The sequence below is a fragment of the Amblyraja radiata genome, chromosome 25 (genome assembly GCF_010909765.2).
Source record: "Amblyraja radiata isolate CabotCenter1 chromosome 25, sAmbRad1.1.pri, whole genome shotgun sequence".
NCBI lineage: Eukaryota > Metazoa > Chordata > Chondrichthyes > Rajiformes > Rajidae > Amblyraja > Amblyraja radiata.
The window spans coordinates 34,263,274-34,287,391 of record NC_045980.1 but is presented as its reverse complement, the minus strand read 5'-3'; the positions used below and the strand labels follow the sequence as shown (position 1 = coordinate 34,287,391).

The window sequence follows — 24,118 nt, the reverse complement described above, 5'->3', positions numbered from 1 at the left end:
CTATTGAACTCAACTCAAACAAAACTCTGAACATTAAGAGGTAGACAAAAGTGCTAGAGAAACTCAGCGGGTGCAGCAGCATCTGCCTATTTCCTTCGCTCCATAGATGCTGCTGCACCCGCTGAGTTTCTCCAGCACTTTTGTCTACCTTCGATATTCCAGCATCTGCAGTTCCTTCTTAAAAACTCTGAACATTAATAGCCCATTATCAGTTTATTTGCACCATATCTGTTTTATTTATTCATGTATTTCATTTATTCATATATTTATACAATGGTATATGGACACACTGGTCTGTTCTGTATTCATGCCTTCTATATTATGTTGTGCTGAAGCAAAGTAAGAATTTCATTGTTCTATCTGGGACAATAAACTCCCTTGAATCTTGAATCTCTTGACAATAGACAATAGGTGCAGGAGTAGGCCATTTGGCCCTTCGAGCCAGCACCGCCATTCAATGTGATCATGGCTGATCATCCCCAATCAGTACCCCGTTCCTGCCTTCTCCCAATATCCCTGACTCCGCTATTTTTAAGAGCCCATATAGTCATCACTGGTTAAACCAAATTGTCATTGCTTCTTATTCTGAGATTCAGGCGAAGATTTATTTACTTGTTCAATCTTCTGAGTTTCAGTGCATTCTTGCACCTTATACATATACGAGGGCGGCTACAATGGGTCCTCATGCCCAGCTGCAGCTGGAACTTAGAACATGGCCCCAAAACCTGCTGGCTCTTGCACATGTATTCAGTGAGCTGTTTCTAAGCATTCGGTACTTAATTGTATTGTACTTGTGTATGCCCATCTGTACGCAAACAAAGAATTTCACCCTGCCTTGTTACCACGTGGTAATAAAAATAACCACTGCACCATTGAGAGTCATAGTGTATGGAAACAGGCCATTTGGACCCACGTTGCCAAGCCAACCAAGATGCCTCATCTACGCTAGTCCCAACTGCCTGCGTTTTGGCCAAATCCCTCTACATCAGTGCTATCTGTGAACCTGCGCAAATGTCTTTTAAATGTTGCTCTGCCTCGGGTGGAGGCAGGTTCTCTGGATGCTTTTAAGAGAGAGCTAGTTAGGGCTCTTAAAAATAGCAGAGTCAGGGGATATGGGGAGAAGGCAGGAACGGGGTACTGATTTGGGATGATCAGCCATGATCACATTGAATGACGGTGCTGGCTCAAAGGGCCGAATGGCCTATTCCTGCACACTAGTCCCACCTACCTGCGTATGGCCACGGACCCTAACCTAATAGCCTACTCCTGCACCTATTGTCTATTGTCTATTGTTATAGTACCTGCCTCAATTAACTCCCCTGGCAGCTCATTCCACATACTCACCACCATCTGTGTGAAAATGTTACCCCTTTCTATTTAATCTTACACGTCTCACTTTATAGTTTAGTATTTGATTCCACTAAACTCTAGTTTTGTTTAGTTTATTGTCACGTGTACTGAGATACAATGAGAAGCTTTTGTTGCGTGCTAACCAGTCAGCGGAAAGACTATACATGATTACAATCGAGCCGTCCACAGTGTTCAGATACATGATAAAGGGAATAGCGTTTAGTGCAAGATAAAGTCTGTAAAGTCCGATTAAAGATAGTACTTTAGGTAAAACTCATTAAACTCGGTAAAAGACTCTATGCATTCAACATATCAGTTCATTTTTATTACCTTCACACTCGACTAGTCCAGTTCACGTTTGGCTGCCCTCTGTCATTTATTCTGTGAAAGAACGCATTTTTAAAAAAAAATCATGAAACCTTGGCTATTCCATGATAACTGGGCGAGCTACCAAAACGCCCATGGCAAGGGAAAAATTTCAGACAAAAACAAATGTTCAGTTAGGCAGAGAACAAAGGGGATAAAGAGCTGGAGTAACTCAGCGGTTCAGACAGCATTTCTGAAAAACATAGATAGGTGATGGGATTCAATGCAGCCTGGTTTGGGAACAGATCTGCCCAGTCCCACTTAGGAAACCTGAACGGAAACCTCTGGAGACATTGCGCCCCACCCAAGGTTTCCGTGCGGTTCCCTGAGGTTGCAGGTGGTTGCCGGAGGTTGCAGGTAGTGGAAGCAGGTAGGGAGACTGACAAAAAAACTCCGGGAACCGCACAAAAACCTTGGGTGGGGCGCAAAGTCTCCAGAGGTTTCCATTCAGGTTTCCTAAGTGGGACAGGGGCTAGACCGCAAGTAGTAGCCTCAGAATAAAAGGACATTCCTTTAGGAAAGAGATGAGGAGGAATTTCTTCGGTCAGAGGGTGGTGAATCTGTGAAATCAATTGCCACTGACAGTTATGGAGGATATTTTTAAGGCAGAGGTAGATAGATTCTTGATTAGTGTGGGTGTCGGGTTATGGGGAGAAGAGAGGAGAATGGAGTTGAGAGGGAAAGATAGATCAGCCATCATTGAATGGCAGAGGAGACTTGATAGGCCGAATGGCCTCATTCTGTTCTATCACTTATGAACGTAATTGCAGAGAATGGTCTCGACCCGAAACTTCCCCTGTTCCTTTTCTCCAGAGATGCTGCCTTCTGTGTAAACCAGAATCTTCAGTTCCTTCCCACACAGTAAGTGCAGAGTTGTGGATGTAGCCCAGTCCATCACACCAACCAGGTTCTCCCCCCCCTGGCCCCCACCACAATCAGTCTGAAGAAGTGTCCTGAAACGTCACCTATTTATGTTCTCCAGAGATGCAACCTGACCTCGAGCTAATGACATTTGGTAGTTTTTTTGTAAACCAGCATCTGCAGTTCCTTGGTGGACAAAAGTGCTGGAGAAACTCAGCGGGTGCAGCAGCATCTATGGAGCGAAGGAAATAGGTAAAGTTTCGGGACGAAACCCGGAAGGGTTTCGCCCCGAAACGTTGCCTATTTCCAGAAGGGTTTTGGCCCGAAACGTTGCCTATTTCCAGAAGGGTTTCGTCCCGAAACGTTGCCTATTTCCTTCGCTCCATAGATGCTGCTGCACCCGCTGAGTTTCTCCAGCACTTTTGTCCACCTTTTAGTTTAATTTAGTTTAGCTTAGTTTAATTTAATTTAGTGATACAGGCCCTCCAGCCCACCGAGTCCACGCCGACCTGCTGCACCCACTGAGTTTCTCCAGCACTTTTGTCTACCATCGATTTTCCAGCATGGTCTGCAGGTCCTTCTTAAACAATCTGCAGTTCCTTGTCTATCAGGAACAAAAGGGATATTCTCTGCATGCTCCTTTTGGAAAATAATGCTTGAGTTTTTCTGATGTTACTAAGTGAACTATGTAAAAAGTTAAACAATGGCTTTATACAGCCTGTTCAGTTCAGTTTAGTTTATTGCCACATGTACCAAGGTACAGTGAAAAACTTTTGTTGTGTGCTAACCAGCCAGCAGAAAGACAAAACATGATTGCAATCCAGCCATTTACAGTGTAGTGATACATGTTACGGGAATAATGTTTAATGCTAGGTAAAGCCATCATAGTCCGATCAAGGATAGTCTGAGGGCCACCAATCATACTTTATTAGCCAAGTATGTTTTGCAACATACGAGGAATTTGATTTGCCGTGCAGTCATACCAATAAAAAGCAACAGAACACACAAAATACATTTTAACATAAACATCCACCACAGTGACCCCTCCACATTCCTCACTGTGATGGAAGGCGAAAAAAAAGTTTAATCTCTTCCCTTCTTTGTCGGGGGCCTCGAGCCATCTGTTGACGGGATGATCTTGGGTTCCGTAGCCGGCGATCGAGCCAGCCACGTCTGGGTGATCAAGCTCCCGCATCGGGGGGGGGGGGGGGAATCTCAGCTCCCCCACACCGGGAAATCAGACCCCGGTCAAACCTCTTGCGACTTTGGAGCTTCCCGCCATCAGTCTCTACCCGAGACTGCGAGCTCCTCGATGTTGAAATCCGCAGGCAGCGGTTGGAGCGTCGACCCCAGGCAAGGGATCGATGGTAGGTCCACGACCCCGCGTTGGGGCTCAATGTCAGTCTCGAGCTAGGCCGCCAGCTCCACGATGTTAAGCCGCAGAGCGACCGGAGATACGATCCGGAAAACAATCGCTTCTCCGGCAGGGTAAGAGATTGGAGAAAAGTTTCCCCCAATGAGGTAGATAGTAGTTCAGCACTGCTCTCTGGTTGTGCTAGGATAATTCAGTTCCTAAAAGTACTCTGACTTCTGAAAGGGGTAAAAGGTGAAAGAAGATCTGAGGGGCGCTGTGCGTTAGGGGAAGGGGCAGGCAGGTGAACAGAGCTCCCTCGAGTCTAACATTGACAAAAACTCCCAGTTACTAAACGCCTTAACTTTCCTTCCCCCTCCCATACTGATCTCTCTATCCTTGGGGTTGGGCCTCCTCCAATGTCAGAGTAAGGCCAAACCAAACAGGGGAGCAGTACCTTACATTTTGCTTGGGCAGCCTACCAACAAGCAGTATGCATATTGATTTTGCCAACTTCAAGTAATTGCATCCTTGCATCCCTCATCTCTCTCTCCATGCCTCTTACCCTAGTCGTCATACTCGTTTTACTATCGTTCCGTCGAGTTCCACTGAGTGTATTAACTCATCATCACCTATCCCACAGCCAACAACGGACCATTGTGTTCTCCACCTATCCTTCATTATCATTGCTTTCTGCATATCCTGCAATCATTTGTCCAAAGTACCGTCTATATCTCTCGTTCCCCTTTACCCTGTGTCTCAATCTGAAGAAGGGTCTCGACCCAAAACGTCACCTATTCCAAATCTGAGGAAGGACATTATTGCCACAGAGGGAGTGCAGAGAAGGTTCACCAGACTGATTCCTGGGATGTCAGGACGGTCTTATGAAGAATGACTGGATAGACTTGGTTTATACTCTCTAGAATTTAGGAGATTGAGAGGGGATCTTATAGAAACTTATAAAATTCTTAAGGGGTTGGACAGGCTAGATGCAGGAAGATTGTTCCCGATGTTGGGGAAGTCCAGGCAAGGGGTCACAGCTTAAGGATAAGGGGGAAATCCTTTAAAACCGAGATGAGAAGAACTTTTTTCACACAGAGAGTGGTGAATCTCTGGAACTCTCTGCCACAGAGGGTAGTCGAGGCCAGTTCATTGGCTATATTTAAGAGGGAGTTAGATGTGGCCCTTGTGGCTAAGGGGATTAGAGGGTATGGAGAGAAGGCAGGTACGGGATACTGAGTTGGATGATCAGCCATGATCATATTGAATGGCGGTGCAGGCTCGAAGGGCCGAATGGCCTACTCCTGCACCTAATTTCTATGTTTCTATGTTTCTATGTAATGCAGCAATTTTGGGCGGGGGAAGGTGGAGCGGGGAACAGGAATTTATCAAGTTAATTCTTCAAATTAAATATTGAATTCCTTTATATGCTGCCACTGACCAAACTTATTTCTGTGTACAGACTCCAACGCCTGAAAGGGAGGAATACTATCGAGACATCACGTGTAAGACAATCTGCAAAACCTACATGCGCATCAGTCCTGAGGACCAGAGGGAGAAGAATCTGAAAATTGCTAATTCGCTATTCTCTGCCACATTTTGCCTCCTGATGAATAGAATCAAAAAGCAAGACTCGCTGGCGGACAAAATAGGGATTGCTCTCTGCGGCCCACGGCAGTGCTTCGAAGAGTGCAGTACGCAGGAACAGATTGACGCCTTCAATGCTCAGCCGAGGATCACCAGCAAATCCGTCCTCCCCAAACTCAAGTCGGGCCGTAGCTCAAAAAGGAGCAGGGGGTTGAGCAGCCAACACTCGTCCACCTGCACAAAGCACTGTAGAGACGCCACGCTATCCGCCATACCCGCCCCAACTGTTCTGCCAAAATTATGATTTTGGTTAAAAATTTAAATATCTATCATTGGATTCCTTTCTCTCTCTCCGTCACTGAGAATAGACAGATTGTGCTGAAATGTAATATGGTGTTTTTTTTCTAAATTTGACGGGAGTAAGGATAGGGTGACATGAGAAGAAAGTGGAAGAGAGAAAAGCTGTATTTTGTTAATTTTGGTTAATGATTATAAATCTTTGCCTTTCCTTTAATTTAATATTTGTTTGAACTTTTTTTGGTTCTGAATAGTGCGGAACAAGCATTGTGAAAATACACTTGAAGGAGAGCAGCAGCCTTGAGGGAGGAAAATGATCGGTTTAATGTACTAATTCTGTCGGGTTTTACTGTGTCAGAAGATAGACCTTTCCAAGTTAGTCTTCAGCATGGCCATCACTGGGATGATCATTGGGGTGGCATCATTGCGCTGATGATTGAGTAATTCATTCCTTTGCTGCATGAAATCTATTAAAATTGGGATTCCTTCAGTTAGCAACAGATTAGAGAACGTATCAGTGCTGTTCATGTTGAGCAAATTAGTTCCTTCTGTCGGGTCTTTTTGGATTGCCATTGCTCCTCTGATTTTGATCAGACTGGAGATCCCAGGACAATACCTCTGCCAACAGCTTCCAAAGGTCTGCCTTAGGATTTTTTGGTTGCAAAACTTTGCTCGTAAGAATCCAACGCTATTGCATTCTCTCTGTCTCTCTCTCCCTCTCTCTCCCTCTCTCTCTTCAGCTACCAACCCTTTTTTAATCACGTCAAAATTGCCTTGCAGAAATATCGATTCATTTTTATTATTCTTATCATGATGATGTAATTCCCAGCTTTTTCATTCCTTTGACTTACTCCTCATCTTCAGAGCTAATGTTAATAAAGAAACTTCTTGTTTTACCACTGAGATGGACATTGACTTATGGTTTTATATGATATATTGTTTATTCGAAATTCTGCCAAGCAAGACCTCTGTGTGGATTTAAAAAATGAGTTGGACTAGTAAGATGGTGACATGGCATCAAATATAGTAGATGCTGATAAATGACAAGGATCAATGCTTCCACTTCTGTTTATTTATTCTCTCCATTTTAGTATTATCAGCAAATTGCTTTTTCTGAATCTCACCAGCTGCATTTTAATGTTACGAGCATAGTGGTGCAGCGGTAGAGTTGCTGCCTTACAGACCCGGGTTCGATACTGGGTTTTCTCTGAGTGCCCCGGTTTCCTCCCATACTCCAAAGACGGACAGGTTTGTAGGTTAATTGGCTTGGGTAAAATTGTAAATGTGTGTAGCCTAGTCCATTGATTTGGCCTCCATAGCCTTCTGTGGCAATGAATTCCACCGATTCACCACCATTGGCAAATGGTACACCAGTTGGAATGGAATGCGAAGCCAGAGGGAGTTAATAGATGGAAGGAAATGGTGAGGACTTTCACCCCACTTCTCTCCTTATCTTTATTGCACTAGTGACTTTGGGCTTTGCTTTCTGTTTTGGATTATATTGTTTTAAAAAAAATATATTGAACTTGTAGTTGTTTATTATGGTATATACCGAATACTGTGTGTACATACCTGTTGTGCTGCTGTCGGTAAGTATTTGTGTCTGAAGAAGGGTGGCACTGTGGCACAGCGGTAGAGTTGATGCCTCACAGAGCCAGACACCCGGGTTCGGTCCTGACTACGGAGTTTGTACGTTCTCCGTGTGACCACGTGGGTTTTCTCCGGGTACTCCGGTTTCTTTCCACACTCCAAAACCATACAGGTTTGTAGGTTAATTGGCTTTGGATGGGCCTGTTTCCACGCTGAATCTCACAACCAAACGAATCAGTGTGATGAAGAGTCCCTGGCCAGAAAAGTCGTCTGTCCATGTCTCTAGATCAGACATGATTGAATGACGTAGACTTGATGGGCTGAATGGCCTTGGATAGAGTGGATATGGAGAGGATGTTTCCACTCGTGGGAGAGTCTAGGACTAGAGGTCAGCCTCAGAAATAAAGGATGTTTCTTTGGGAAGGAGACGGCGAGGAAAGCTGCGTGGCAGTGTTAATTGTGAAGAGGATGCTATGAGGATGCAGGGTGACTTGGATAGGTTGGGAGAGTGGGCAGATGCGTGGTAGGGTGCAGTATCATGTGGATAAATGTGAGGTTACCCAATTTGGTGGCAAGAACAGAAAGGCAGATTATGGTGTCAGATCAGGAAAAGGGGAAGTGCAATGTGACCTGGGTGTCCTTGGACATAAGTCACTGAAAGTAAGCATGCAGGTACAGCAGGCAGTGAAGAAAGCTAACGAGAAGATTTGAGTATAGGAGCAAAGAGGTCTTTCTAAAATTGTACAGGGCCCTGGTGAGACCACACCTGGAGTATCGTGTGCAGTTTTGGTCTCCTAATTTGAGGAAGGACATTATTGCTATTGAGGGAGTGCAGCGTAGGTTCATCAGGTTAATTCCCGGGATTGCGGGACTGTCATACGAAGAAAGAATGGGTCGACTGGGCTTGTATTCACTGGAATTTAGAAGGATGAGAGGGAATCTTATAGAAATATAAAATTATCAAGGGATTGGACAGGCTAGATTACTTAGAAAATAGGTGCAGGAGGAGGTCATTCGGCCCTTCGAGCCAGCCCCGCCCATTCATTGTGATCATGGCTGATCGTCCCCTATCAATAACCCGTGCCTGCCTTCTCCCCATATCCCTAGATTCCACTAGCCCCTAGAGCTCTATCTAACTCTCTCTTAAATCCATCCAGTGATTTGGCCTCCACTGCCCTCTGGCAGGGAATTCCACAAATTCACAACTCTATGGGTGAAAAAAATGCAGGAAAAATGTTCCCGATATTGGGGGAGTCCAGAACCAGGGGTCACAGTTTATGAATAAGAGGTAGGCCATTTAGGACTGAGATGAGAAAAAAAATTTCACTCAGTGTTGTGAATCTGTGGAATTCTCTGCCACATAAGTCAGTGGAGGCCGATTCAGTGGATGTTTTCAAGAGAGAGTTACATTTAGCTCTTAGGACTAACGGAATCAAGGGATATGGGGAGAAAGCAGGAACGGGGTACTGATCCTGGATGATCAGTCATGATCATATTGTATGGCGGTGCTGGCTGGAAGGGCCGAATGGCCTACTCCTGCACCTATTTTCTATGTTTTCTATGAATTTCTTTAGTCAGAAGGTGGTGAATCTGCGGAATTCTTTGCCACAGTAGGCTGTGGAGGCCAAGTCAGTGGATATATTGAAGGCGGAGATTGGGGTTGACAACTTTCCCACTCCCATATAAGGAACAAAAGGTCAAAATAAGGGACAAATTCCCAACGGCAATTTGTTGACTGACTCGGCCGTGGCTGGGTGAATGATGAGTTGGCCCGGGTGCTGGACTGCACACAAAGCCCAGCCGACAGGCCAGCTGAGGAGTATTGGCCTGGGGGCCAGACTTTGGGCGCGACGTGGCGGGGTGGTGGTAGGGTTGCCAACTGTCCCTTATTAGCTGGGCTAAATTGGTTTGTCCTGTACGGGACCGCCCTTGTCCCGTATTTGACTGTTGCTACTCGGGTCGAGAGGACTGTCAGGTCGGAGCGCCGCGTCCGGCCCCGCCTCACCCGTCCCGACGTAGTGCAGCCCATGGAGTGCAGCAACAGCAGCGCCTCGCCCGTGGCCCGGTCGGTCGGTCGGCAGCCCGGCCAGCTGTCCGACCTTCGGACCTTCGCTTAACGCCGACACCACCACCACCCCTCCTTGCCACGGACGATCATCGGTTCATGAGTTGGACGGGGCGCAGGACTTTTCGCGCGGCCCGGGCCAGAACTCCGCAGCTGGCCCGCCGGCTGGGCTTTGCGTGCAGTCCAGCACCCGGGCCGACTCATCGTTCAACCCCAGCCACGGCCGAGTCGGTCAACGAATTGCTGTGGTGAATTTGTCCCGTATTTTGACCTTTTGCCCCTTATTTGGTTGTGAGAAAGTTGGCAACCTTAGGCAGTGGTGTCGGCGGTAAGCGAAGGTCGAACAGCTGGCCGGGCTGCCGACTGACCGACGGGGCCAAGGGCGAGGCTCTGCTGCTGCACTCCATGGGCTGCACTACGTTTGGGTTGGATGAGGCGGGGCTTGATTAGTACGGGTGTCAGGGTTATGGGGGGGGGTGGGGGGGGAGAGGGCAAGGAGAATGGGGTTAGGAGTGAGAGATAGATCAGCCCCGATTGAATGGCGGAGTGCACTCGATGGGCTGAATGGCCTGAATCTGCTGCTATCACCGCTGGATGCTGAGGACTTTTCCCGCCCTTTCCCCCCCTCGCGGCGCTGCGCCTGCGCGGCACAACCAACTGCCAAAAGGCGGCCGTTGACGCGAGCGGAGTGTTGGGCGGGAACGGTTGCTAAGTGGCGGGGATTCTGCCTGGAGACAGCGGCCGATTGGCTGGCGGCGGTGACGAAAACGCTGGGGAGAGGGTCGCGGACGGACGGTCGCTGAGTGGCCCGGAATCTGCCTGGAGACAGCTGCAGTTCGCCCGCTGATTGGATGAAGCGCCAGGTGTGCGCGGTGATGCTGACGCGGGGCAGTCGTTGATTGGCCTCGGGGGGGCGGGGGGGGAGGGGAGGAGTGGCGGCGCGGCGGCCGCTGATTGGCCGGGGACAGCGTGACGGGGCCTCTGATTGGCTGGGGGGGTGGAGGGGGGGGAGGGGCCACACCCCGCGCAGGCGCAGTACGAGGCCGGCGCCGGGGGCCGGAGCTGGATCTTTGGTCGCTGCCGGCATGTCGGGGGAGAGGGGCCGAGCTCGGAGCTCCACGCTGGGGCTCGCACTCTGCGCGCTGCTCTCGGCCCTCGCCGCCGCCGCCGCCGCCACGGAGCAGGAGTCGGTCACCTGCGGCTCCGTGCTCAAGCTGCTCAACAACCGGCACAATGTCCGCCTGCACTCGCACGACGTCAAGTACGGCTCCGGTAAGATGCTCCACCTCCTGTTTAAAATTCCATTTGGAGGACCATTGACTGACCTCTCTCTCACCCCTGACCCCGGGGGCACTGGGGTCACTGACTGACCTTTCTCTCACCCCCGACCCCGGGGACACTGGGGGTCACTGACTGACCTTTCTCTCACCCCTGACCCCCCAGCCGGGAAACGGGTCAATGACTGACCTCTCACCCTAGAGGGACTGGGGTCACTGACTGACCTTTCTCTCACCCCCGACCCCGGGGCACTGGGTTCAATGACGGACCTCTCACCCCGGGGCACTGGGTTCAATACGGACCTCTCACCCCTGACCCCGGGGCACTGGGGTCACTGACCTTTCTCTCACCCCCGACCCCGGGGCACTGGGGTCACTGACGGACCTCTCACCCCCGGCCCCGGGGCACTGGGTTCAATACGGACCTCTCACCCCCGACCCCGGGGCACTGGGGTCAATGACGGACCTCTCACCCCCGACCCCGAGGCACTAGGGTCACTGACGGACCTCTCACCCCCGACCCCGAGGCACTAGGGTCACTGACGGACCTCTCACCTCTGACCCTGGGGCACTGAGGTCCAAGTATGACCCCCTCACCCCAGATCTGGTGGCACGCAGGTCAATGATTGACCCCAGTCCCTAGGTGCTGATTTCAATGCGAGATCCCTCGAATCTACCCTTCATTTGGGCAGCCTAACACCCAACCTGCCCAACCATTGGGGCAATGACTTTAATGCTCCCCCCTTTGCTCCTCCACCTCACCTTCAAAACATACTGGGGATGGGGGGGGGGGGGCGAGCATTAAACTAAATATATGAGGCTACTACTTCACAGCACCAGAGACCCGGGTTCGATCCTGATCTCAGGTGCTGTCTGTGTGGAGTTTGTACGTTCTCCCCGTGACCTGTGTGGGTTTTCTCTGGGTGCTCCTGTTTCCTCCCACACTCCAAAGACATGCAGGTGTGTTTGTTAATTGGCTTGGTATAAATGTAAATTGTCTCTCGAGCGTGGGTTTCGCTGGCTGGTGTGGGCTGAAGGGCCCCTTGCCGCACTGCTTCTCCGAACTAAACTAAAGAGTTGCTAGTCATCTAATCACGTTACGTGATAAGTAGTGAATTGGATGTAAGTGGATATCTTGGCCAAGATCAGCGTGGCTCTGGGCAGTTGGCGTATTTTTAATGTACACATGGAATCTGCCTTTTCACATTTTTAAAAAAAAGGAAGAATATTGAATGGTTAACATGATGCCTGCATTAACAGGACATCAAATTCAAACTCGATTGGCTATCGTATTGGTGCCATCGATGTGTTAGAGTCACACAGCGTGGAAACAGGTCCTTTCGTTCAACTTACCCATACCGAACAACATGCCCCATCTACACCAGTCCCACCTGCCTGCGTTTGGCCCATAAACCTCGAAACCTGTCCCCAGTGTGTCGGAAGGAACTGCAGATGCTGGTTTAAGCCGAAGACAGGCACAAAACGCCGGAGTAACTCAGCGGAACAGGCAACATCTCTGGAGAGAAGGAATGGGGGTGACATTTCGGGTCGAGACCCTCCTACAGTCTGAAGAAGTTGTATTCTGCCTTTGAATACAGTGAGAACATGTCACGGGGAAACGAGAATGCACTAACACGACGATCTAGTCACTTGGGTCACAGATTGGGGATGAATTTTGAAACATGTTAAGGGCTTGGATACGCTAGAGGCAGGAAACATGTTCCCGATGTTGCGGGAGTCCAGAACCAGGGGCCACAGTTTAAGAATAAGGAGTAAGCCATTTAGAACAGAGACGAGGAAACATTTTTTCTCGCAGAGAGTGGCGAGTCTGTGGAATTCTCTGCCTCAGAGGGCGGTGGAGGCCGGTTCTCTTTGCTTTCAAGAGAGAGCTAGATCGGGCTCTTAAAGATAGCGGAGTCAGGGGATATAGGGGAGAAGGCAGGAACGGGGTACTGATTGTGGATGATCAGCCATGATCACATTGAATGGCGGTGCTGGCTCGAAGGGCCAAATGGCCTACTGCTGCACCTATTGTCTATGTCTCCCTCCTCTGGCAAAACGTTGGGAATTTCATTTGGCACTCGGTGGAGGAAGGAACAGTGTGGACGACAACAGTGAGTGAAAGAACAATAGGTTCCTGTTGGTTTAATTTGTTCCTTTGCTGTGGGCAAAGCCCTTTAGTGTTGACATTGAATTGATTCAGGACTCCATGTCCTGATTCAAATGAAAAGAAGTAAATGAGCAGGAAGATAACATCTACTTCTTGCCTGCAAGAGGGTGCAGGTGCCTGACTGAATGTGGCCCAGAATCCAAGTTTATAATTATAAAAAAGAAAAGGTCTATTGTTCACTGGACTGGTATTTGGGATTAGATTTTAAATTCTGTGTTTGTCTTTACAAATGTTACAACCGCAGCAACTTCCTGCTGAGTAAAGTGAAACTTTTAACCTTGTGCAACGATGTTTAACGAAAGATTTGTTTTCTGAATTTAGGTTTTTTCCACCTATAAATAGAAACAAATGCAGCCTTTTAAGATTGTTCTCGTCTCAGCTAGTGATTGCTGCGTTTTGAAAAAAGGTTTACCAAATGTTATGTAGACAAAAGTGCTGGAGAAACTCAGCGGCTGCGGCAGCATCTATGGAGCGAAGGAAATAGGCAACGTTTCGGGCCGAAACCTTTCATCAGCCCATGTAACATTTACCAAATGTAACATTTACCAAATGTTACATGGTAATGAAAGAAAAATTCTACCATCCTTTCCATTTTGTTGTTGTTTCCAAACCATAATGTTGAAATGATAATTTAATTGTGTGTTGTGAATTTTTAACGATTAAACTATTCACTGTATTCAATAATGCAGATTGCTTGTCAACCAGATCACACTGTTCAGTTCTTATTTTAACATTTAGTTTAGAGATGAGTGTAGATCAATTGGCTTGATTAATTGGCTTGATAAATGTAAGAATTGTCCAGTATAAAATTGTCCAACTTCTAGTATAGTCCCTGGTGGACCATTCGGAAGGTACAAGTGGCACTGTGGTGCAGTGGTAGAGTTGCTGCCTCACAGCACCGGTGACCCAGGTTCGATCCTGACTACGGGTGCTGTCTGTACAGAGTTTGTACGTTCCCCCCGTGACCTGCGTGGGTTTTCTCCGAGATCTTCGGTTTTCTCCCACACTCCAAAGATGTACAGGTTTGTAGGTTAATTGGCTTGTTATAAGTGTAAAGTGTAAAAAGCGTGCGTAGGATAGTGTTAAAGTGCAGTGATTGCTGGTCAGCGTGGACTCGGTGGGCCGAAGGGCCTGTTTCTGCGCTGTGTCTCTAAACTAAACTGAACTACAGGCCTTTTGGCCCACCGAGTCCATGCCGACCAGCGATCCCCACGCACTAACGCTATCCTCCACACACTATGGACAATTTACAATTATACCAAGCCGATTAACCTACAAACCTGTACGTCTTTGGAGTGTGGGAGGAAACCGGAGATAAGGGTTTTTTTGTTTGTAACAGTCATTAGTGGTTTGTGGCGATGTGTAGCAGATGATCTGACCCTTTGGCTCAACGAACCATTAAGTACTTCTTTGTACAAATTTGTTTTCCAACAATTAGCCTGTGGTTTTCAATGCCATGTGTTCACTAAGTGCTACTAAAATGTTGCAAGAGTACAATAAAACATTAGAGAAGCCAATCATCTGAGTGAAAGTTTCTACCTCAAGTCCCCTCCAAACCTTGAGTTTAGAAGATTGACGGGGGGACCTCATTGAAACATACCGAATAATGAAAGGCTTGGATAGAGTGGATGTGGAGAAGATGTTTCCACTAGCGGGAGAGTCTTGGACCAGAGGTCATAGACTTAGAATTAACGGACATTCCTTTAGGAAGGAGATGAGGAGGAATTTCTTTAGTCAGAGGGTGGTGAACCTGAGGAACTCATTGCCACAGAAGGCTGTGGAGGCCAAGTCAGTGGATATTTTTAAGGCAGAGATAGATCGATTCTTGATTAGTACGGTTGTCTACGTTTTCTAATCCCTGGCATAATATCTAGATGCCTTGTGCTTCCATTTCAAATAACTACTGTCAGTGATTTTAAGTGTTATTATTTTGTTCATAAAATCAAATTATTTGATGGTCCATTGACTCTGGATTCTCTAAAAGGAAGCGGGCAGCAGTCTGTGACTGGCGTGAGCGTTTCGGATGACAGTAACAGCTACTGGACGGTGAGAGGAAAACCGGGCCTGGTTTGTCAGCGCGGAATACCGATCAAATGCGGACAACCTATACGACTAACACACGTCAACACTGGAAGAAACCTGCACAGTCACCACTTTGTGTCACCACTCTCTGGAAACCAGGTATGATGTGTTACTGCAATGATGCACTTCTGGGGGTGGGGGGGGGGGGGGGGGGGGTTGGGGAGGGGGTGGGGGGGGGGGGGGGGGGGTCAGGATTAAGAAATTTTCAGGTGACGCCAAAAATCGACAATGTCAAGGGCTTTGGGGAAAGGCAGGAAAACGGGATTAGGAGGCAGTGATCGGCCATGATCAAATGGTGGAGTAGACTCAAGTCAAGCCAAGTTTATTCGTCACATACACATACGAGATGTGCAGTGAAATTAAAAGTGGCAATGCTCGCGGATTGTGCAAAAAAAAAAAAAACAACCTGAATGGAACAGAATCACATATTCACATATTACATATTTGTGGGAGGGAAGAAAAAGGAAAAAAACAGCAATTTAAAAAAGACATCACACAACAGTAGAATGGTACAGTAAAGTTAGTCCCTGGTGAGATAGGAGTTTACAGTCCTAATGGCCTCTGGGAAGAAACTCCTTCTCATCCTCTCTGTTTTCACAGCTTGGCAATGGAGGCGTTGCCATGCTCGATGGTCTGAATGGCCTAATTCTCGATGGTCCGAATGGCCTCATTCTACTTATAACTTGTGAATTTGTGTGAAAGGTTGGAAGAAAGCTGGGTGGTAGTGACATGCAATAGTCTTTAGTCAGAGGGTGGAATTCTTTGCCACAGAAGGCTGTGCAGGCCAAGCCAGTGGATATTTTTGAGGCAGAGATAGATAGGTTCTTGATTAGTACGGGTGTCAGGCGTTATGGGGAGAAGGCAGGAGAATGGGGTTAGGAGGGAGAGATAGATCAGCCTTGATTGAATGGCGGAGTTAGGCTTGATTCTAGTCCTGTTCCTTATGACTTTATGACATGGTTGTAGGTGGGGAGATCGGGTGTGGAGCCCATCAAGACTCTGTAATGGGGAAGGGGGGGGGTTGAGGTCGAATACCAAAGAAGGAAGGGTGGTTTGCAAGGTTGCGGACTGAGAGTGTGCGGACTGCAGTGTGTAAGGTCCAGCATGTACAGGGGCAGTGTGCAAGGGACCAGCAAAGGAGTCGGATGAGTACCTCTTGTACAAAATCATGAGAGGAAAAGATAGTGTAAATACACATGTAACTGCTGGAGTAACTCAGCGGGTGGGGCAGCACCTCTGGAGCGAAGGAATGGGTGACATTTCAGGTCGAGATCCTTCTTCAGACTATGTAAATGCACAGTCTTTTACCCAAAGTAGGGGAAACAAGAACCAGAGGTTTAAGGTGAGAGGGGGAAGATTTAATAAGAACCTGATGGGCATTTTTTTCTCACAGGTGGCACATGGAATGAGCTGCCAGAGGAGGTAGATGAGGTAGGGACTATAACAACATTTAAAAAACATTTGGATAGGTACATGGATAGGAAAGGTTTAGAGAGATAGGGCCAAATACGGGCAGGTGGAATTAGCATAGATGGGGCTTGTTGGTGAGTATGGGCATGTTGGGCCAAAGAGCCTGTTTCCATGCTGGGCGACTCTATGGCAGCTGGGCAGAAAGGGGGAATATGGCACTCATTATGAATGTGATGGAACTGCTCGGGGAGAGCAGAGAAGGCAATGAAATTCAGGATAAATGATGGAATAATGATAAGCGTTAGAATGACAAAGTGAACATTCGCAAATGCATGGGGTGGAAGAATGGCTGATGAGGTGATTGATAACAGGTTAGTTTTATGGCCTAAAGCATAGAATAAATTGAAAGCTTCTAGCCAAGCAGTTCCAGTGCAGCTAAAACTGGCATCTACCTGACGGGTCTGATTGGCACTTTTTTTTGCACCAGATAAGACAATAAACAATAGGTGCAGCACTGCCATTTAATCAGATCATCCAGAATCAGTACCCCGTTCTTGCCTTATCTCCATATCCCCTGACCCCGCTATCTTTAAGAGCCCTATCTAACTCTCTCTTGAAAGCATCCAGAGAATTGGCCTTTGCTGCCTTCTGAGGCAGAGAATTGCTGAGAATTGCTAATGATGCTGTAGGAACAACACCTCATATTTCGCTTGGGCACCTTACAACCCAGCAGTATGAATATAAATGTCTCTAACTTCAAGTAACCCTTGCTTTCCCACTCTCTCCGTCCTTTCCCCAACCTAATTTTCCGACTAGTTCCACTGTTCCTCTGATTAAATATTACTGATTGTATGCCTCGTTGTCACCTTCTCCAAGCCTTACAATGTACCATTCCACATTTCCTTGACCATTGTCCCCTTTGATCTGTATTTTCATCTCACCCTTCCATATCTCTATATCTCCGTCTTCCCTGATTCTCAGTCTGAAGAAGGGTCTCAACTTGAAACGTCACCCATTCCTTCTCTCCAGAGATGCTGCCTGTCCCGCTGAGTTACTCCAGCATTTTGTGTCTCTTCGGTTTCAATATCACCTTATCTTAAATGTTGGTGTGATCACTCTAGCACTAGGGCGGCACGGTGGCACAACGGTAGAGCTACTGCCTCACAGCGTCAGTGACCCGGGTTCGATCCTGACTACGGGTGCTTGTCTGTACGGAGCTTGTACGTTCTCCCCGTGTCCAGCGTAGGTTTACTCCTGAGATCTTCGGTTTCGTCCCACACTCCAAAGACGTGCAGGTTTGTAGGTTTATTGACTTGGTATAAATGTAAAAATTGTCCCTAGCGTGTGCAGGATAGTGTTAGTGTGCGGGGATCGTTGGTCGGCGTGGACTCGGTGGGCCGAAGGGCCTGTTTCCGCGCTGTATCTCTAAACTAAACTAAAACTGGCGCCTACCTACCAGAGCATTTTTTTTTGCACTGGAGAGTATGATTCTAATGACTGTCTGAAGAAGGGTCTCGACCCGAAACGTCACCCATTCCTTCTCTCTGCCTGTCCCGCTGAGTTACCCCACCATTTTGTGTCTATCTATGATTCTAATGACGCTGCCTGACCCGCTGGGTTACTCCACCATTTTGTGTGTTCGGTTTCGACGTCAGCTGTTTAATTGTTGGCGTGACTACCCCACCGCTAACCTTGCGCCACTTTTCCACGCAGGAAGTGAGCGCGTTCGGTGAGAATGGAGACGGGGACGACCTGGACGTGTGGACCGTGCAGTGCGGCGGCACGAGCTGGGAGCGGGACGAAGACGTTCGCTTAAAGCACGTGGGGACCCAGGCCTTCCTCACCATAACAGGCGAGCAGTACGGCCACCCCATCAGGGGTCAGCTGGAGGTCCACGGCACCTTCAGCCCCGATGCCAACAATTACTGGACGGTCATGGAAGGTGTCTTCATCAAGCCCAGCGCCGAGCCACTCAAGCACGACGAGCTGTAGGTTTATTTAAACAAGACCATTTGGGGAAGTGAGACCAATGAGAAATCGTTGCATTCTTTGCAACCGACAATTTACTTTTTACCCTTTCTTGACTCCTAGTCTGTACAGTGAAAATCAATTGTACCGATCTTTTCTACATGTTACATTTCTAGCAAAATGGAAGTATATTTAAAAGTTTTATGTAAGCTGGAGTGCACGTGTTCAACTTAATTATCTTGCTCTACTTTTCAGTAACAAGTTACGGACTTGCAATGAAGTACTGGTGGTGCATTTTTATAGTCGTCTGCATGTGAATGTTTCAATCCCCATTTGTTTTTTTTGGTCTTTGTTCTTCAAATTTTTTTTCTCAAGAAACTAGAATCATTCTGCAGAATAATTACTTGAAGAGTTGAATTCACCTCCAGCGAGAATAAAAAAACTGGCCTTAAAAAGTGCCTCACATTCCAGCTACTGTTGTCTATATATCCCATCGTGTGGTGCGTTAAGTTCTCGGTGTTTAGCCGCACAGGCTGGGTGCACCCACGTGTAAATGCAGCAGGAATAAAGGGAAGAGCTGGGCAGTTCAGCATTGAGTCCATGGTAGAGAACTCCAGGCTAAACCCATTCCCTTTCCAGCTTTGGTCTGGCATTTCGAAATCCACTTTTGTAAACTCCCAACTTCAGTTCACCTGCTTCTAACAAGTGGAAAATAATTGTCTATTGGCCCAATTGCTTGATGTTCCACCCATTACAATTAAAACACAAAGTACTTGCGCTATAACACCAGGATATGCACTCGACCAAGTCTAAACTGCATACACCAACTTATGCTAACTGAATATGCCAACTCCATATGCAATAAACATCTACCCACATGTTTAGGAAGGAACTGCAGATGTTGGTTTAAACCGAAGATCGACACAAAAGGCTGGAGTTACTCAGCGGGACAGGCAGCATCTCTGGAGAGAAGAAATGGGCGACATTTAGGTTCTCAGACCCTTCTTCAGACTGAAGTCTGACAGTCTAAAGGAGGGTCTCGACCCGAAACGTCACCCATTCCGTCGCTCCAGAGATGCTGCCCGTCCCGCTGAGTTACTCCAGCGTTTTGTGTCCGTCAACCGACATGTTAACAAGCTCATTAAAAAGAAAAACTGATTGCGTAGATGTAAGTATCTCATTGGGGTTAGCAAGATCTCCTTGAACCTGATCTGTAACCCAAGTGGTGTGCTCTTTGCCTTCTTGTTTGTCTATAGGCTCCCCATCACTTTAATGCTACCTGCCTTAACCTCTGAACGAGGAAGCTTCTCCTGAATTCCTTTTTACCTTTTATGGGGTGTCTGTGGTATTAATGGTTGCAGTTTGGAATTTATCCATTTTATGCAAACACACTGGTGGACGATAGGCTGGATTATTCTAGCCTTTGAGTTGCAGGATCGATGGTATTTGAGTTGTCTTGTAAGTCCACGATGAATTAATCGATATTTTGTTCAGAGTTGCAAACATGTTTTAAAAGAAAATAAACTTTTATTTGCCTAGTCGTCTTTTCCAATCATACGTTTATGCAAAGCGATTTCACCTCTAAAGTAATTGCTGCAATTGATTGACTACATTCAATTATTGGACCCGAGCAGTGGTGTCAGAAGATGTTAGACTTTATAGATACAAGCGGAAACAGTGTGCGGGAAGGAACTGCAGGTGCTAGAAACATAGAAACATAGACAATAGGTGCAGGAGTAGGCCATTCGGCCCTTCGAGCCTGCACCGCCACTCAATATGACCATGGCTGATCATCCAACTCAGTATCCCGTACCTGCCTTCTCTCCATACTCCCTGATCCCTTTAGCTATCAGAGCCACATCTAACTCCCTCTTAAATATAGCCAATGAACTGGCCTCAACTACCTTCTGTGGCAGAGAGTTCCAGAGATTCACCACTCTCTGTGTGAAAAATGTTTTTCTCATCTCGGTCCTAAAGGATTTCCCCTCTATCCTTAAGCTGTGACCCCTTGTCCTGGACTTCCCCAACATCGGGAGCAATCTTCCTGCATCTAGCCTGTCCAACCCCTTAAGAATTTTGTAAGTTTCTATAAGATCCCCCCCTCAATCTCCTAAATTCTAGCGAGTACAAGCCGAGTCTATCCGGTCTGGTTTACACCGAAGATAGGCACAAAGTGCTGGAGTAACTCAGCGGGACAGGCAGCCTCTCTGGAGAGAAGGGATGGGCGCCGTTTCGGGTCGAGATCCTTCTTCAGGCTGAGAGTCAGGGGAGAGGGCGACACAGTGATATGGAACATGACATCAAAGGGGGGTGAGATTGAAGTGTAGAACAGATCATTGTTGGCCAGGGGAAGGTTACAACGAAGCAGTCAAAGATAGAATGTAGCCAGGAGGACAGGACAGTCAGATTGGTCGGAGAACTAGGATGGGGGAGGGCTGGAGAGAGTGCGGAAACAGGCCCTTCGTCCCACCAAGTCCATGCTGACCAGCAATCACACCGTACAGTAACACTATCCTACAACTAGGGACAATTTGGCAAAAAATACACTTTTTTTGTGTGGGAGAGGGGAGGAATTAAAGGATATATTGGACAAGTGAGCCACATGGTATGGAGCTTAAGATCAGGTAGACAAAAGTGCTGGAGAAACTCAGCGGGTGCAGCAGCATCTATGGAGCGAAGGAAATAGGCAACGTTTCGGGACGAAACGTTGCCTATTTCCTTCGCTCCATAGATGCTGCTGCACCCGCTGAGTTTCTCCAGCACTTTTGTCTACCTTCGATTTTCCAGCATCTGCAGTTCCTTCTTAACCAAAGAGCTTAAGGTCAGGATGTTTTGGTTTCACCTATGCACAGGAATTTGCAGTTACAACTGGTAGCTTTATGCAGGTCATCATCTAACCGCCCTTGTTGGTAAGTACAGTAAACACATCGTCTTTATGAGGGATTTCGGTTATAGCGGAAGGGACCACCGACCTTCACTGGTAACCTTCACTAGCCGACCTTCACCGCCACCTCCGGCCCACACTGCCGCCCAGTCAACTCCTGCCCGTGGCCCATGGCCAAAAGCTCTGCCGATCCTCGCCTCTACCCTGGCCACCAGCAGGCCGGGGGCCGTCAACTCACCTGGATTCCAGGCCCAGTTCCAGACCGAGAGACTGAAGAAGGGTCTCGACCTGAAACACCACCTGTCCAAATTGCATCCGCTGCTCTAGATGTCAGCTGATCTACATCGGTGAGACCAAGCGTAGGCTTGTCGATCGTTTCGCCCAACACCTCCGCTCGGTCCGCATGAACCAACCTGATCTCCCGGTGGCTCAGCACTTCAACTCCCCCTCCCATTCCGAATCCGACCTTTCTGTCCTGGGCCTCCTCCATGGTCAGAGTGAGCACCACCGGAAATTGGAGGAGCAGCGCCTCGTATTCCGCTTGGGCAGCCTGCACCCTAGTGGCATAAACATTGAATTCACCAATTTCCGGTAGCCTTTGCTGTCTCCTCCCCTTCGCAGCTCTTCCTCAGCCCTCGGGCTCCTCTTCCTTTTACCTTTCTTCTCCCCCCCTCCCCCCCCACCCTACATCAGTCTGAAGAAGGGTTTTGGCCCAAAACATTGCCTATTTCCTTCGCTCCATAGATGCTGCTGCACCTGCTGAGTTTCTCCAGCACTTTTGTCTACCTTCGATTTTCCAGCATCTGCAGTTCCTTCTTAAACACCACCTGCCCATGTTCTCTAAGGATGCCGCCTGACCCGCTGAGTTACTCCAGCACTCTGTGTCTATTTGCGCATTAGCCGGCAATGATACAATGATAATCCCTTACTTGGTTACAGCGGAAAATCGACAATAACGGACACCATTCCCCCCCCATGGTCCATTCTAATGAAGGTTTACAGTACATGGTTTGATATTGGGATGACTATGCTCCAGTGCCCTCTGCATCGTGTAAAAAGGAACTGCAGATGCTGGTTTGTACCAATGACGGACATAAAGTGCTGGAGGAATTCAGTGGGTCGCGCAGCAACTCTGGAGAAAAATAACGGGTGACGTTTCGGATCTGAAGAAGGGCCCCGACCCAAAACATCACCCGTCCGTTTCCTCCAGAGATGCTGCCTGACCCGCTGAGTTACTCCAGCACTCTGTGTCTACTCTCCACATCAATATGCATTTTAGGATGTTGTGAAGAAGGATACGTTTGAGGACTTCGATCACCTTTCGAGCCATGTCTTCCCTGATTACACTGCAAAAAAAGTCTCCTCCCAATATTTAGGGCTAACGGAATCAAGGGATATGGGGAGAAAGCAGGAACGGGGTATTGATTTTCGATGATCAGCCATGATCATATTGAATGGCGGTGCTGGCTCGAAGGGCTGAATGGACTACTCCTGCACCTATGTTCTATGTTTCTATGTATTTACTCATATAACCATATAACAATTTCAGCACTGAAACAGGCCATCTTGGCTGAACATGGCTGAAGCTTACAAAGCCATCCCCCTCCCCCACCTTGGTCAGTCTGATCACGTCTCATTGTTCCTGCTCCCTAAGTACTCCCCACTCATCAGACGGGTTAAACCAACTGTGAGGACAGTTAAAGTCTGGTCAGAGGAAGCGGACTTCACACTTCAGCAGTGTTTTGGAAACACTGACTGGAAGGCGTTTGCAGCCCAGGCCACCCTTGACTCCCACACGGACATTGATTCCTACACATCCTCTGTTCTGGACTTTTATAAACTCCACCATCAATAGTGTCACCTCCCTCAAACAGGTGACCATATTCCCGAATCAGAAGCCATGGATGAACAGCGAGGTAAGGCTACTGCTGAAAGCACGGGACACCGCTTTCAGGTCAGGCGATGCTCGAGCCTACAGTTCAGCCAGGGCTAACCTGAAGAGGGGCATCAAGAAGGCCAAGCACTGCCATAAGCTCAGGATTGAGGAGCACTTCAACAACAACTCCGACCCCCGACGCATGTGGCAAGGCATCCAGGCCATCACGGACTACAGACCCTCCAACACCACCCCCACATCCAGCGACGCCTCCTTCCTTGAGGAGCTTAATCACTTCTATGGCCGCTTCGACAGGGACAATCTAGAGACAGCCATCAAGGCTGTGCTACCTGCCGATCACCAACCCCTCACACTCACCCCCTACGACGTATACGTGGCACTGAGTAGGACTAATGCACGTAAAGCTGCTGGCCCTGACGGCATCCCCGGGCGCGTGCTCAGGGCCTGTGCTGCGCAGCTGACAGACGTCTGGACTGACATCTTCAACTTGTCACTTGCCCAAGCAGTTGTCCCCACGTGCCTTAAAACCACCTCCATCATGCCAGTGCCAAAACATTCCACTGCAGCAAGCCTCAACGACTTCCGCCCAGTTGCATTTACCCCCATCATCACCAAGTGCTTCGAGAGGCTGGTCCTGGCACACCTCAAAAGCTGCCTACCCCCCACACTGGATCCCTATCAGTTTGCCTACCGCAAGAACAGGAGTACGGAGGATGCCATCTCAACGGCACTTCACTCCGCCCTCTCCCACCTCGACAACAGAGACACTTACGTAAGAATGCTGTTCATCGATTACAGCTCAGCATTCAACACCATTATACCATCAAAACTGATCACCAAACTCGGTAACCTGGGCATCGACCCCTCCCTCTGCAACTGGATACTGGACTTTCTAACCAACAGACCCCAGTCTGTTAGGTTAGACAAGCACACCTCTTCAACCCTCACCCTGAACACCGGCGT

The 24,118-nt window shown here is 48.1% G+C and overlaps 1 protein-coding gene across 1 annotated transcript; it reads left to right on the top strand.

Moving 5' to 3' along the window:
* Positions 1-10,497: 10,497 nt before the first annotated feature.
* Positions 10,498-19,912, top strand: sdf2l1 (stromal cell derived factor 2 like 1). Its single transcript, XM_033043819.1, has 3 exons — positions 10,498-10,739; positions 14,899-15,095; positions 18,120-19,912. The coding sequence occupies exons 1-3, from the start codon at positions 10,553-10,555 to the stop codon at positions 18,396-18,398; spliced, it is 663 nt and encodes a 220-aa protein (XP_032899710.1). The 5' UTR covers positions 10,498-10,552; the 3' UTR covers positions 18,399-19,912.
* Positions 19,913-24,118: the final 4,206 nt, after the last annotated feature.